The 14,713-nt window shown below is 36.0% G+C and overlaps 1 protein-coding gene across 11 annotated transcripts in view; it reads right to left on the reverse strand.

The window, feature by feature from the left end:
* Sntg1 (syntrophin gamma 1) overlaps nt 1-14,713 on the reverse strand; it is a 713,733-nt gene that overhangs the window by 155,909 nt on the left and 543,111 nt on the right. For 9 of the 11 annotated variants that reach the window (XM_031366794.1, XM_031366792.1, XM_031366795.1 and 6 more), the window contains 2 exons: nt 12,517-12,647; nt 1,427-1,556 (listed from right to left, as the gene is read on the reverse strand). In XM_031366794.1, the coding sequence (XP_031222654.1) occupies nt 1,427-1,556; nt 12,517-12,647 (261 nt within the window). Of the gene's footprint in view, nt 1-1,426; nt 1,557-12,516; nt 12,648-14,713 lie in introns of those variants that run through there. The other 2 variants (XM_031366801.1, XM_031366800.1) reach the window with 2 other exon arrangements.

The following is a 14,713-nucleotide window of genomic DNA, read 5'->3' on the forward strand; positions in this document are numbered from 1 at the left end:
TGTATGTGTGTGTGTGTTTGGGTGTAAATGTGTGTGGGTCAATGTGTAAGTCCAGATACATGTATATAAATGTAAAAATGGAATGATCTATTATAATACTATCAACATCAAACAATATGACACTAGTGGGGGTATCTGTGTAAATGTACATGTGTTCATGTGCAGATGTAGATATATATGTATAGATGTAACATGAAATAATCTATTATAATACTACCAACATTAAATAATATGACACTAGTGGGTTTATGTCTCTATGTAAATGCTTGTACATTTATGTACAAGTTTAGATATATGTGTATAGATGTAAAAATGGAACAATCTATTATAATACTATCAACATTAAACATGACATTAGTGGGTGGGTATATCTGTCTCAATGTACTTCTATTCATTTGTAGGTGTAGAGGCGTGTGTATAGATGCTCTAGAGCAACTTCAACTGTTAATCATCACAGCACATCCACTTATCTGATGCTTGCAAAATGCTCTATGCATCCTGGCCAGTAAGTGCCAATGATTTGATTGTTTCTTTCCCCCAGTGCTGATTAAAAATGTAGGGTACTATGCTTTTTCTCATGTGTTCGGGGTACAAATCCAGGTCCTTGTGTATGCCCCAAAAATCATTTTATAGCCTAAACTTTGTACTTCTTCCTGGTTTATGATTTTCAAACTTTGTTAGACAATCTTTCTAGAATATCAAGAAAGGATAAACTATTTCAATGTAATGGTAGCAAAGACATGATGACCACAAAACCACAGGAAATGAGGAAGAAGTAAGAAGGGTATGAGAAACACGGGTTAGGAGAGAAGCTGTTTCTAGTGACAGAGGCTTTGTCATTCTGCACAGGTTCTTGTAACACATAAGGACAGCCACTCACTAGCCTTGTCACACAAGGACAGCCACTCACTAGCCTTGTCACACAAGGACAGCCACTCACTAGCCTTGTCACACAAGGACAGCCACTCACTAGCCTTGTCACATAGGACAGCTACTTACTAGCCTTGTGCTCACAGAGCACCACAGGAAAGCTTTAGTCTCTACATTATCAACTTTTGCCTGGATCTTTTCATCCACACCTTCTCTGCCACAGTCCTAGGGTCACTGAAGACAAATCAAGATCATTTCTTTCCAATTCACCAACTTGCTTGCTGAGGGTCCGCTTAGTTAAGCATACCACTTCTATGCCAAATTCTGTATCATGTTTATTTAAAGAAGTTGCTTTTCTCACAGGTCAGTTCTGCCTGGTCTGTCATGCTGAGGTGATTTTTCTCTTGTGTTTCAGAACAGCTTTTCCAGGAAACAGAAGGAAACTCGTTCTTGGAATGGCACTAAGCAGATGAAGCAAAGTTAAATGCCACTGAATAAACCTACAAATGCTTAAAGACTTTCTGGTTAGATATTTATTCCTTAAATCAGTACTTACATTGTGCTTTGTGAGGTTTGAAATGTTAGCTGCTATTGCTTGGAGCCAATCCATGCAGTCTTCAGCAGAGAGACACTGAAGAATTCCACTGCAGACTCCATCTACAGCAACAACTTGGAAAGCATTCTGCCTAAGAATACATCAGAACAGAACAGACAAAACATTGTGTTAGATAGCTATTTATAGCTTGGTCCTTAACAAAATAGGACAATCAGTTTCCAGATTCAAATCTATTATCTTCTTTATAAATACATCCATTTTAAAGTGAAGCAACAAAATGACCAGAATATTATCTATTTACAAATAATTAGATGACATTCTTAAATTCAGCTAAATATGGACAACCTTTGAGATATAAAGCGAAGTATGTGATATTGAACAGCCTCAACTTAGGGGACATTCTTTTCCCTTTGGCCAAATATTCCCAGTATATAATTCTGTTTCTGATTTTGACATTTGTAAGCTTCTGACTTACAGTATACAATTTGCAAACACAAATGTTAAGAACTACATGGTAAAATGTTCATTTCTTGAGCATTGTTTGAATATAGGCTTAATGAGCAGGAAATATGAAACCACAACATGAATTGGAGTTACCAAGGCCCTGACCAGGAGAATAACTCTGTTAGGATATGTGCAGCACTTTAGAAAATCCACAATTCATACTTAAATCCACCAATCTTTTTATGATAAAACTGTGCTTCATGAAAAATGTATATTCATACTTCACCTACACATAGAGATTAATTCTTATAGTTTTGGTTGTGAGCTTAGCCTTTAAAGGATGAACCATCTCTCTACCCATGAGCTTTTACTCCAATACTCAAGAGTGAGTAAGACACCTAAAATATCCTGAAATGGGGTTCAGGGAAAGGCTCAGCAGTTAAAAGCAAAGACTCTTATTCTAGATAACCTGGGTTCAACACCCACAAGAAAGTTTACAAACCATCTGTAAACTACATTCCCTCTTCTGGCTTCCAAGGGAACTAAGTATCCATGTGCTACACAAACATACATGCATGCTAAACACTCATATATGTAAAAAATAATTTTATGTATATAGCATCACTACCTATGGAATAGGAGGACAAATTTGAGAGTAACGCATATTTTTCCACTCAGTGTTTATTATGGTCATTTCTTCAAAAACTACAATAAGAGCATGAAAGCTATATATTTTTAAGTAAGTAAAGTCAAAGTATTCAATTCAATTCTTAAATCTATGTAATATCTTATGTAATCCCAAATAGAATAAACCTAGGAGACTAGTTTTATACACCCAGACCTGCATATTAGTACAAAATAGTTTTTATGCTCTGGGTATAAAAACATGGCATTAAAATACATACATTTCTAATTATTGAAGTTAATTATTCTTATTTTTCTTCATAATTGATTCTATGTCATAACTATGCTTACTTTGTGAGGTTTAGATAGAAATGAGATAGTGATTTTTATGCATTAGAAACAAGAGTATCAGGCAAAAAAAGCACAGTTACTGTGATTTGATTAGCACATATTTAAGCAGGAACATGGGTTTAAAACAGGCAGATAAAATTGAGGAAAGTTCTGTGCACTTTGCAGGCAATGAAAAGCTGGCATAGATCCATGGCAAGTGTTTGTGTGGTTATCATGTGTAGATAAGCAGTGTGGTTAGGCCTACTACAACATGAGGGAAATAGCATGACATGGGGACTCTTCTCAGGTACACAGATGAATGAGGACTCACTAACGGATGGCATTCAATAAGTTCATAATTAAAAATGGTTGATGAGAGACAACAAGACTGCTCCTGGATCCTCAGCCTACATAGTAGAAAGGCTATGGTCCTCAGCCTACACAGTGGAAAGGCTATGGTCCTCAGCCTACACAGTAGAAAGGCTATGGTCCTCAGCCTACACAGTGGAAAGGCTATGGTCCTCAGCCTACACAGTAGAAAGGCTATGGTCCTCAGCCTACACAGTAGAAAGGCTATGGTGGGGAAGCCAAGGGAAAGCATAAATCTCACAGAAATCAGAAATCCAAAAACAAACATGATGACCTGAAAAAACAAGACATATTTTGGGAAACACAGGAATCTTGGCCTGTGACAATAAGGGATCATCAGTAAGAGTTTGCAAATCATTCCATGAATGTCTAACTCATCCCTCGGTCATGGATCATCATGTCAACACTTCATTATTTGACCAACACACTATCTCAATATGTATTATTTTTTCTATTTGCTTATCTGTTTGTTTTTTTCTTTCTTTATTTTATTAATTATTTTATTTATTTACATTTCAAATGTTCCTCCCCTTTGGTCCATGGCTGTCTCAGTACATAAAAGTAACTAAGAAGTACAAAGGAGAAAGAGAATGATGAGCGGGGAGTGAAGGTGAAGAGAGGTGGCAAGGGCGTAACTGCAATGCACAAGACAGTTGTGATGTCAGGGCTAATGTTGTATTTGTTGATGGCTTACTTTAGGTTTCTAAGTTTAAGCAGAACTACGCTTCAGAGAACTATAGAGCAGAAATGGACTTCTAAATGTTAAGGATTAACTTATGAAATTACCTGCTCTTGTAAAAATTTAAGAAAACTATTGTTTATGCAAGGGAGTAAGTCATAAGGTTAACTGCTGGTCACCACTGTTTCTGTTTCTGTAAACAAAAGCTTGTTTTGCATGAGAAGACCTTCTGCTTACAGGGGAACACAGTGTAACTTTGTGCTCTTTGCCTGTATTAACCTCTAATTGCAGTACCTGGGCACTACATTCAGGAATTATGAGGCCTTGGAGTGACCCTGGTGAATAAACACCTCATTTTTATTGAACTTTATTCTTTGTTAGACTGGTGAATCTTTAAATGACTACAGACTTATAATATCTGGAAGCTTGCTTACCCCAGGATTGTGGTGTTTATCCAGATCACCTCCTTCCTTCTTCCCTCCCTTCCTTCCTTCTTCCCTCCCTTCCTTCCTTCTTCCCTCCCTTCCTTCCTTTTTTCCTTCCTTCCTTCCCCCCTCTCTCTTTCTCTTTCTTTCTTTTTTATTTTTTGCTTGCTTTGGGACCCTGGAGTCACCCAGAGTACTGGAAGCTGAGATATCTTATAGTTCCAGTGTTCAGAGGGAGCACTAGGGTTTTTTAATGACTACACTTTTTAGAAGAGGTTTGAGTCCCTCAATGTTTCCATCCTGGAAGCTAAGAACACACATGGTATGCATTCTCTAATAAGTGGATATTAGCCCAGAAGACTGGAATACACAAAGTACAATCCACAAACCACAAGAAACTCAAGAAAAAGGAAGACCAAAGTGTGGATACTTCATTCCTTCTTAAAAGGGGGAACAAAATACCCATGGAAGGAGTTGTAGAGACTGTCTATGGAGCAGAAACTGAAGGAAGAACAATCCAGAGACTGCTCTACCTGGAATCCTTCCCATATTCAGTCATCAGACCCAGATACTATTGTGGATGCCAGCAAGTGCTGGATGACAGGAGCCTAATATAGTTGTCTCTTGAGAGGCTCTGACATTACCCAACTAATACAGAGCTAGAGGCTCACAGCCATCTATTGGACTGAGCACAGGGTCCCCAATGAAGGAGCTAGAGAAAGGACCCAAGGAGCTGAAGGGTTTGCAGCCCCTTAGGATAAACAACAACCTGAACTACCTAGTACCCTCAGAGCTCCCAGGGACTAAACCACCAACCAAAGAGTACACATGGTGGGACTCATGGCTCCAGCAGCATATGTATAGTAGAGGATGGCCAAGTCGGTCATCAATGTGAGGAGAGGCCCTTGTCTCTGTGAAGATTCTATGCCCCAGTGTAGGGGAATGCCAGGAGAGAGTGACGTAGTGAGCAGGGGGAGGGGGTAGGGAACAGGGGTTTGTTTTTTATTTTATTTTATTTTATTTTATTTCTCTCTCCCTTTTTTTCCTTGGAGGGGAAACTAGGAAAGGAGATATTGTATGACATGTAAATAAAGAAAACATCTAATTAAAAAAAAAGAAATTGGATAGGCCCAGCATTTAGAAGGAGATACAGGCACATTCTCAACAATTAGATTGTGAAATAAAAGCATCAGAAACCTTCCAGAGGTGTAGATAAGAATTCTGTATGTCTTTAGTACGCATTTCTTTGGGATTCCTGAAAATGCTGGATAGAGCATTAATTCCTGAGTTGGAAGGACCACCAGGATATTGCTGGCCCTTGTTGAAAAAGCTGAGAGGGAAATTGGCTGTTGGGTATATGAATAAAGATGTTCACCAAATGCTTATTTGTCTGTGAGTATATGAATAAAGTTGTTCACCAAATGCTTATTTGTCTGAATGCTACCTGACTATGAATGCTCTGTCTTTTTAAGTTACTGTTTGATGGACCTGAGTTTTCTCTTTGTCTATAGGTTTGTTGAAGACGTGGGACCAGGAGCCAGATTAAAGAGGAGGAGTAGGCACAGCTGTGGTGCACACAGCCTACTTGCTACCTGGTGCATCTTTGAACTCCTTCCTGCAGTATCCTCTGCAGAGCCCTCTAGCCAGGGCTCATTTTTTTAATTCTTGTCTCTACCCTTCTTTGTTTGCAACTTACTCTGGTCCCTTCCTCTTGTCACAGATTTGGTATTCTTTCCTTTAAAATGGATTCATGTGTCTTTTAGGTATGGATCATATTAAAATGTTGTTTTATTCTGTTCTAATTAAATGAGAAGCTGGCTCTGGATTTGGGCTATGTCTCACCATCCTCTAGAGGTTATTTAAAGTTTTCCTCCCAAATCTGTGCTCTGTATCAGACAGGCCACTTGACTATGTGAGGGAGAAAGAGCAAAATCAAAACCAAAGCACAATCTATTCCCAATGGTGGTTATTCTACCTGTCTTATAGTCTTTAATATTTGCTAAAGTATAAACCTTATTTCAAGATTTGTAATATTTATATCCATTTCTTCTATCTTATCCTTAATGCATGAGGTTCTCTTCCTATCTCTTTTATTCTGTTGGTGAGGCCTTAATCTAAGGTGCATGTTCATGCTTTTAAATTTTCAATTTCTAGTTTTACCTTGTGACCCTCCTACAGCTGAGGGTTGATTCTTCAGACCTGGCATTGCCACAGATAACCACACCTCTCTGCCCACCTCCTGCTAATTGCCACGCCTCTCTCCAAATTCCAGTTACGCCAGAAGTCCGGCCTCTAGAGAATGAAGAGGAAGTTGCTGATTGGGCCAAGTTGCTGACGAACTTGGGGGAGGGGTTTTGCTTTACCTATTCTACCTATTTGCTTGTAACAAAGAGAATTACAATGAATGATGGTGGACTGATAACACACCATGTGTTGTTCTAATTTTTATGAACCCTTCCCACATTTCCAGTATCCCAAAATTATTTAGGACCTTGACCCCATTCCAGAAGATCCATTCATACATGTGGCTGCTGGTGGATATATTACCTCAGTTTGGATTTTTCTTTAGTGGTTCTATGTCCAGTTTCATGTCTTAAACAGTTTTCTTTTGCTGTTTGTTAGTGTTTTAATAGATTTGATTAGTGCATATACTCATTTCTTCTTTAATATCCTGGAATATATCCATTATAGCTAATTTGAAGTTCTTGGTTTTTGTTTCAGCTGTATTTCATTTCTCAGGTCTACTGTGGTAGAGCTTTTGGACCATAGTGAAGACTTATCATCTGGGATGTTAATTGATTTTCTTTTTATGGTGATGTCTAAGCCTATGGATTTGGGATGATTGTATATCTAGGTGTTAATATCAGATCTTGTCTTTAATGTGTTTTATATTCCTTGGTTTCTGGTGCCATCCCTAGATCTTAGGAGAATGTGATAATTGTGGGTTATCTGGTAGGAAATATTTCTGTGTCCCTGCCAAGTGTGGTCACTTTGGGGTACTGAGTAGAATTGTTTTCTCTGAATTAGAAAATGACATGAAGGAATACCAGAAAAGTGTGGGGATGAGAGAGTTCACAGGAGGAAGGATAGTTAGGTTTGCCAAAAGAATCTGTGAAGTCCCCATGGGATGAAAAAGGAGAGTAAAAGGAAGCCTCATCAGGTTGTCTTCTAGAGGGCAGGGGATGAAAATACAGAGAGAATGAGGAGAATGTAGATTGCTTATTTGATTCCCTGGCTAGGGTGGCCAATGGGTTGGCAGAGACAGAGCCTCTTGGTGTTGGTGGCTGAGACATAGAGATAATAGGAGTAAAGAAGACTGTAAGAGAAGATGTACATAGTCACCTAGGAATGGGAGCAGAGAAGAGGCAGCCTCAAATTATCTGGAACAAAGCTATGGAACAGACAAAAAATTGGAATTTGAGGATAGGAAAGAGAATAAAGACTACTGACCCAGTTTTCTGGTCTACATGGCTAGCAAGTTCAATAGAGAGCATACCTCAAGAGTTTGTGTCTGAGACAAAGGGATGGGAAGGTATGCATTTATACATAAAATGTATTTTTTTTATTTTTAAAAGTAGAAATATTGATGAACTTTATTCAATACTCCTAGCTCTGATGAACTTTATTCAATACTCCTAGCTTTGGGAGTTTAAATAAAATTGAGTAAATGGTGTTACTGAGAAATAATAAAGTAATTGATGAATTTCTGCTTCATTAAAGCTCATTGAAATATGCTAAATCAGGGGAGAAATATTACTTGCTTGGTAGGTGTGAAGCTCTGGGTGTGATTCCACCTGTACCACCTTCCAAAGGAATAAATGCTACATTTTAAAATCCACATGGTTATTCACATGTATATTTTCATATAATGAAAATAAGGATTAAACAGAGGAAACAACCATAGAATGTTCTGATAATCTCTGTTTCCTTTTGGAACACCCTTGTCAGTGCTATGTGATATTCTGACATGTTTCAGAGTTTAAAGATTCTGAACCAGGATGTTCAGCACATAGTAAATAAGTGTTATTTATCCATGACAAAAATAACACTGTGAAATGTTTATTCATATCATGGCAGTAAATGGCATGGAAACAATGTGATTTGCTATTAAATTTGAGAAGTATTACATCACTGAAAATATCAATGATGTATATATACATGTATATGTATATCCACAAATGAATATCTTAAGTTTATAGACACCACAGCAAATATTTATGTGACATTGTAAACAGTTACTTGTTTTCATGCTCACAGAGGAAATAGTCATAATTTCTGTAGCATAGACTGTGAGCTCCATGGAAGAAAGCTTTCAATTAGTCTTTACTGAGACAATAAATGAATGGTAAGTTAGCTCTCGGAACTGAAATGATACAGAAATTTATCATGAATAATGTTTTATTTGTAACTTCTTGTGACCACTGTCTTTTTTTTTTTTTTTTGGTTTTTCGAGACAGGGTTTCTCTGTATAGCCCTGGCTGTCCTGGAACTCACTCTGTAGACCAGGCTGGCCTCGAACTCAGAAATCTGCCTGCCTCTGCCTCCCAAGTGCTTGAATTAAAGGTGTGCGCCACCACCACCCAATGTGACCACTGTCTTAACAAGTATAATTGATTTAGTAACTAAAACTCATTGTTGTGAAGAGATATTATGAAAATAAATTATATAGTCATTTGAACTCACACAAAATTCTCTTGAGAGAAATTATGTGATAGAATTAATATAAACATTTATATAACTGCCTGTTTTTAAAAGAAAACAAAGAAATGAAACAAATGACCACTTTTAAAATAGGCCATAATGCAAATATCAGAAGAATTCTTAAAGCAGAAATTTGGGAATTCAGTGAAGAATTAAGAAAAATTAGATAGATTACAAACAGGGTATACTCAAACAAATTTATGAAAGCAGTAATATAGCTTGAGAAAACTGAAATATGTATCATTAAAATTTTACAAAATATTTAAAAGACAATAAAAGCAGTGTTCAGTATTAGAAGAATCTACAATTCCTCAAGGGAAAAACAAAATTAGTGTATTATATTACACTAAACAGTCATATTAGTATAAAATTTAGTCCAGCAATAAAAAGATATATGTATATTCAAGTGCCTAAGGTATAAAAAAATCAATTAGTACAAATAATTACTTATAAAATTAAGGGGAAAAATAAAATAGATTATTACACTTAATTTGTTGAGCAAAAGGACTTTTCTTGGTCACATATAGAGTTCACAGATGTAAAGTGCAAGAACTAGCAAATTATCAAATATACAATGCAGCAAAGCCAAAACCAGACATTTAATCATAGTGGAATGTTCTCTTGACAAATATAATCAAAGATATTCACATCTTTAAAATCTGCATATCAGGAGGCATGTCATTGCATCCCCTGGAAAGATAAGACAGGGACAAAACTAAGCTCTGGCAATGATGTCAAGAATTAGTGAACTCACTAACCTGTAGTAGTAGGGAATGTGTTCACACTGATGCCAGAAAAACTCAATAGCCTGTTACAGAAAAACCAGCCATTTTCCAAAGAAATTGTTATTTATCAAATGTCTATGCCATTATTCATACCATCTGTGTTATTTAACATTAAGTTAATCAGATAACCTAAGGTCTTAAAATGGTCATTATTTTAAAAAATGAATCAAACTACTTTGAGAGGAAAAAAGGGGGTCTGGGGATAAACATTTGAAAAATAAAGCTACCTTGATGTATCTCCAGGAAATTATACTAAGCAACATCTGATCCAACAAGGCTACATGGTAAGTGAGTCTAATAACAGAATAAAATCCAAATGATAAAATAGTAGAGATGAAAAACAGATTTGCAATTGTGGGGGCTTAGAAACAGTAAAAGTAATAGGGTGAAGGGATGTAAGAATATCATGAAAGACCACAGTGGATTTACAGGATGAGAGAGATGTTTAAGAACATATACAGACAAATCCTATCTATCCATAGAGATAAAATATTCACACAAAATAATGATAGAATATCCATGCTATCAATGTCAAGTTTCTGGGCATGAATCACAAGATACTTTTACAAGCTCTTATATTATAAAAATGGCTAAATGTACAACAAATTTTACATATTGTTTCTTCAAACTGAATGTTACACCACAATTAATTCAAAACAGAAACAATATAATCACAAAAATAACATTTTTTGGAGAAAATATCAGAATAGTAGATACAATAAAAATATTATTAGTTAAATTCAAAGCAACTAGACTAGATAAACTAATTAAAAATTAAATTTGTTATTTTGGAATAAAAACAAAGAGCATAAAAAGATTAAAACTTATGCAACTATGGAAAGATATTTATAGAAAACTAAGATTATTGAAAAAAGAGAAAAATATACAGGCACATATGAATTAATAGCAACCTTGTTATTAACATGATTGTAATATAAATAAAATAGATTTGAAAGAAGAAAAACATACATAGAAGCTTTGTAAAAATTGACAAGAATTTACAAATCTTCTTTTGTCTTGTAACTTAAAGTTAAATATATAGAGTAAATTCAGAAAAGCTAAAAGAAGAAATACATTTATGTACATTAAAAAGAAGGACTATAACTCAGTCACTCCATATTTTACAATACATAGGGGGAAATCATCATTCATAATGTAGAGGATTAAAACTACTCATAAATACATATGCTCACGCTAAAACATATAGAGCTTTGCAACAAAAAAAAAATTGATTGTGCTTCTATAAAAAATCATGTGGGTCTTGGAAGTTTTGGTACATGCCTTTAGTCCTAGCACTTGTAAGGCAGAGGAAGGTAGATCTCTTTGAGTTCAAAGACAGTCTGGTGTACAGATAGTTCCAGACAGAGTGTTCCAGGAAGCACAGGGCTATACAGAGAAACCCTGTCTCAGGGTAAAACAAAACAACACTAATCAGAAACAACAACAAAACAAAATTTAAAAAAAAGCAGGTGGAAAATTTTTCAAATTATGTAGATAGAGAAAAACTTGCCTTCAACAAATATCACAAGATTAAAAATATCCAGCATTAAATCTTGATAGAAAACCAAATCAATCCAAAACAATACTTAAAATCTCTAAGTCCTTTGAAATTTTGTCATATACCCCTTTCTAGTCCACAGTTCAAAAATATCATTTGATAGACAAAAATACATGACTATCTATACAAATGAATTTTAAATACTGAGTTGGAAAAACTGGATTCTCATGAGGTCAACTAAAGTCAACTAAAGACACATGACCAAAGGCAGTCACTCCAACCAGGCCAGGAAAGGCTTCTTATAAATCCTTTGGTAATAAAAGGGATACTGAAGTTAAACATGACAAGATGGTAGTTCCCCTGGGTTTCCTCTTACCCATACTTTGGTGGGCCTAGAAGATGTCTCTCAGACAATGTCACAAACCACATAAATAACATCTCTGAGCTCAGCAGCAGGAGATATTAGCCAACCATAGACAAGAGTCTGTGTGACCCAGTGAGTTAGCTATGATCTGTGTGTGTGTGAGTTGATCAGTGACTTCATTGGAAGCACACAGGAAGTCTTCTTTTCAGAAAGGTTTCTCAGTCCAAGAATCATCCAAAAAAAAAAAGGGGGGGGGACAAATTATCAAACCAAGTGACTCAAGAAACAAACAAAAATAAGTGGAAAAAAATGACAGAAAGGTTTTATTTTAAAAATCTATAGAAAGAAGAAATCAACAAAGCCCCAAATCTGGTATTAAGAAACAATCCATTCTGCATCCTGAGCAATATTGAGCATGATAAAAAAAAATAAAAAGTAAACTCATATACTTATTTCCAAAACTAATAATGTGATAATGGTAGATGATAAGCTACAAGTCCAGGTGTGAAGTTTTACTCGAAGCTCTGGGTTAGACTCTTAGTAATACTCAGAAGGATGAATGTGCAAGCTATACAACTACTTTGAAAATGAAACAACTTATTAACATTAACTCAAGAAAACTATGAAGCTCAATATAGGCTTACATATACCAGATCCATTGCAATTGTTTATGACAGAATCAGGCCTTCCACTGGCTTTGGTCCTCAAATATATCATATTCTCCAGGTTCTGCAGTAGTAGTATATTCCTTTAAAAACTCTCTTTTATACTTTCAAAAGCATACTAGAATAAGAATGGCATGGCACATTATGCTGAAAGGTTGCACTGCCCTCCCTTTTTATTCAGAGATAGAGCCCACCAATAAACTCACCGGCTCAGGTCAGTCCCTGGCACATACTGGGAGAAGCGGGCATGAAGTAGGGGAATGAGCCTGAGGTCACACCACCGCTTCTCCCACCGCAGGCCTGGAGATGTGGGCCACGAAGAGCAGGAAAGTGTGTCCTGAAAAAGGCAATATGTTTAGAATGTTGGTGCATCCGTGTGGTCTCAGGGATGTGGGATTTTTCTAAATGTTTTGAATAGTTTTATAGGACTAAGTAATCCCCATGCTTAAGCCCAGAGTTCTACTTCAAAATATTAGCAGAGATCTGTAAGAAGACTAAGAAAGATTCACCAAGTAAATATATGAAAATTATGGGTAGAGAGGAAGAAATGCCTGAAAGTTTGACATAGTAGAATCAGTTCAGGAAGGGAAGAAATGAGCAAAATTACGACCACAGGGAAGAAACAAAAACCGCACAGAAATGAAGTTATTAGGCTAATTGGCCAAGAGCTTTGAGTGCCTGTAAGGGCCCCAAACCATCATATTTGCAAATACCTTTTCAAGGCACAGTGTAAGTCCAGACTAAGCACATTCATTATGAATCTTGTAAATATTTCTCAATTAGCGAGTACTGAGGCAAGTGAATCTCTAACATCCTGTTCTAGGAAGTCTTAATCACTGTTTTCATTTCAGTTTCAAAAATTTAAGTCCCTTTATATTGCTTTTATGTCATATCCAGGCCATGGCTGCTGCTTTAATATTACATGTGCCTCTAATTTTATGAGGGTTTTTCAAAATCCTTTCTGTAATTTACGAGATTCTAATATAATTACATAATTTGCCTCTTCTCTTTCTTCCCTTCAGACTCTCCTGTGTACCCTCCATCCTTCTCTCACTCAAATTCATAACCTCTTTTTCTTAGTTGGTGAGTGTATGTGCCTATGGGTGTGTGCTTATTTATTTCTAAATATACAAATACAACTTGCACAGTTAGTATAAGTATATGTTCTCAAAGCTGACCTTTTGGTATTGGATAACCAATTGATGTGATCTCCCCAAAGAAGACTATTTCTCCTGCTCTCAACATTCCTTAGTTGCTTGAAATTCTTTATCTAGGGTAGAGGGGTCATAAGCTTCCCCATTTCACATCAGTATGCCAAGTACAGTATCAGTATGATATTGAAGAAAATGTATTTGTAAATTGTATTGTAAATGTATTGTAAATGTATATTGAAGAAAAATGTATTTTTCCATTTAATAGTTTGTCTCAGATGCACTGGAAACTTTGTTGTTGTTCAACATCAAGAGCTAATACTAGCTGTGTGTTCAATTCAGTTTGGCTAGAGAACTGTTGATTTTGTTTCCTGTCTATACAAATAGGCATACAGTGCAGAAAGCTTTATTTTACTGTGTACTTGAAACTAATATTCTCTTAATAGTGTTAAGGACTACCTCCCATTATTAATTTAATTAAATGGTTAAGGAGAAACAAGAATATTTAGAAGAGAGTAAGTTCATGGAGTTGTTTAAAATACCATAGATGTTAGAGTGGCAAATCATACAGAGTTGTCCATGTTGGGGACTTATGAGGCCATCACATCTAGAATAGCCATTCTCTTATGAGAATCTATTTGTTGGTTGTTAACCATCATGTGACAATAGGCAATGGTATATCGTGGGTAATCAGTGCATGACATGGGGCCAGTTCTTCTTTATTTCATTACTATAGATAACAGTATTTGATCTTATGCTGTATGCCACTGATTTTCAACAAGTGATAAAGGATCAGATGGAAGAAATGCAGCATGGGTTTGAGGGTTCACATTCCAAAACAGTATTGAACTCGTCCAGATAGGAATCCAAAATTTACTAAATAACTACTCCATTTCCATATGGTCAAGTCATTTAAGATGTCTTATTGGCCTTGTTTACAATGTGACAGCAAGACTATTAACAACTGATAAGATTCTAGTCTGGAATAATTAGGGAGATGCTTAAAATATAACTCATCACCAAGCTTCGTGCTACTTCTACCATATCTAAGAACCTAATTGAAATTATACATTTACTCAAAACATCCAAAAGATCAGAGTACAATATATTTTGAAAAATAATATATATAAACATATATATGTATATATATATATATATATATATATATATATACACACACACACACAGAGAAAGAGAAAGAGAGGGGAGAGGAGACAGAGAGTGGAGAGGAGAGGAGAAGAGAAGAGAGGAG

This window comes from Mastomys coucha, unplaced genomic scaffold (assembly GCF_008632895.1).
Source record: "Mastomys coucha isolate ucsf_1 unplaced genomic scaffold, UCSF_Mcou_1 pScaffold14, whole genome shotgun sequence".
NCBI classification, from domain to species: domain Eukaryota; kingdom Metazoa; phylum Chordata; class Mammalia; order Rodentia; family Muridae; genus Mastomys; species Mastomys coucha.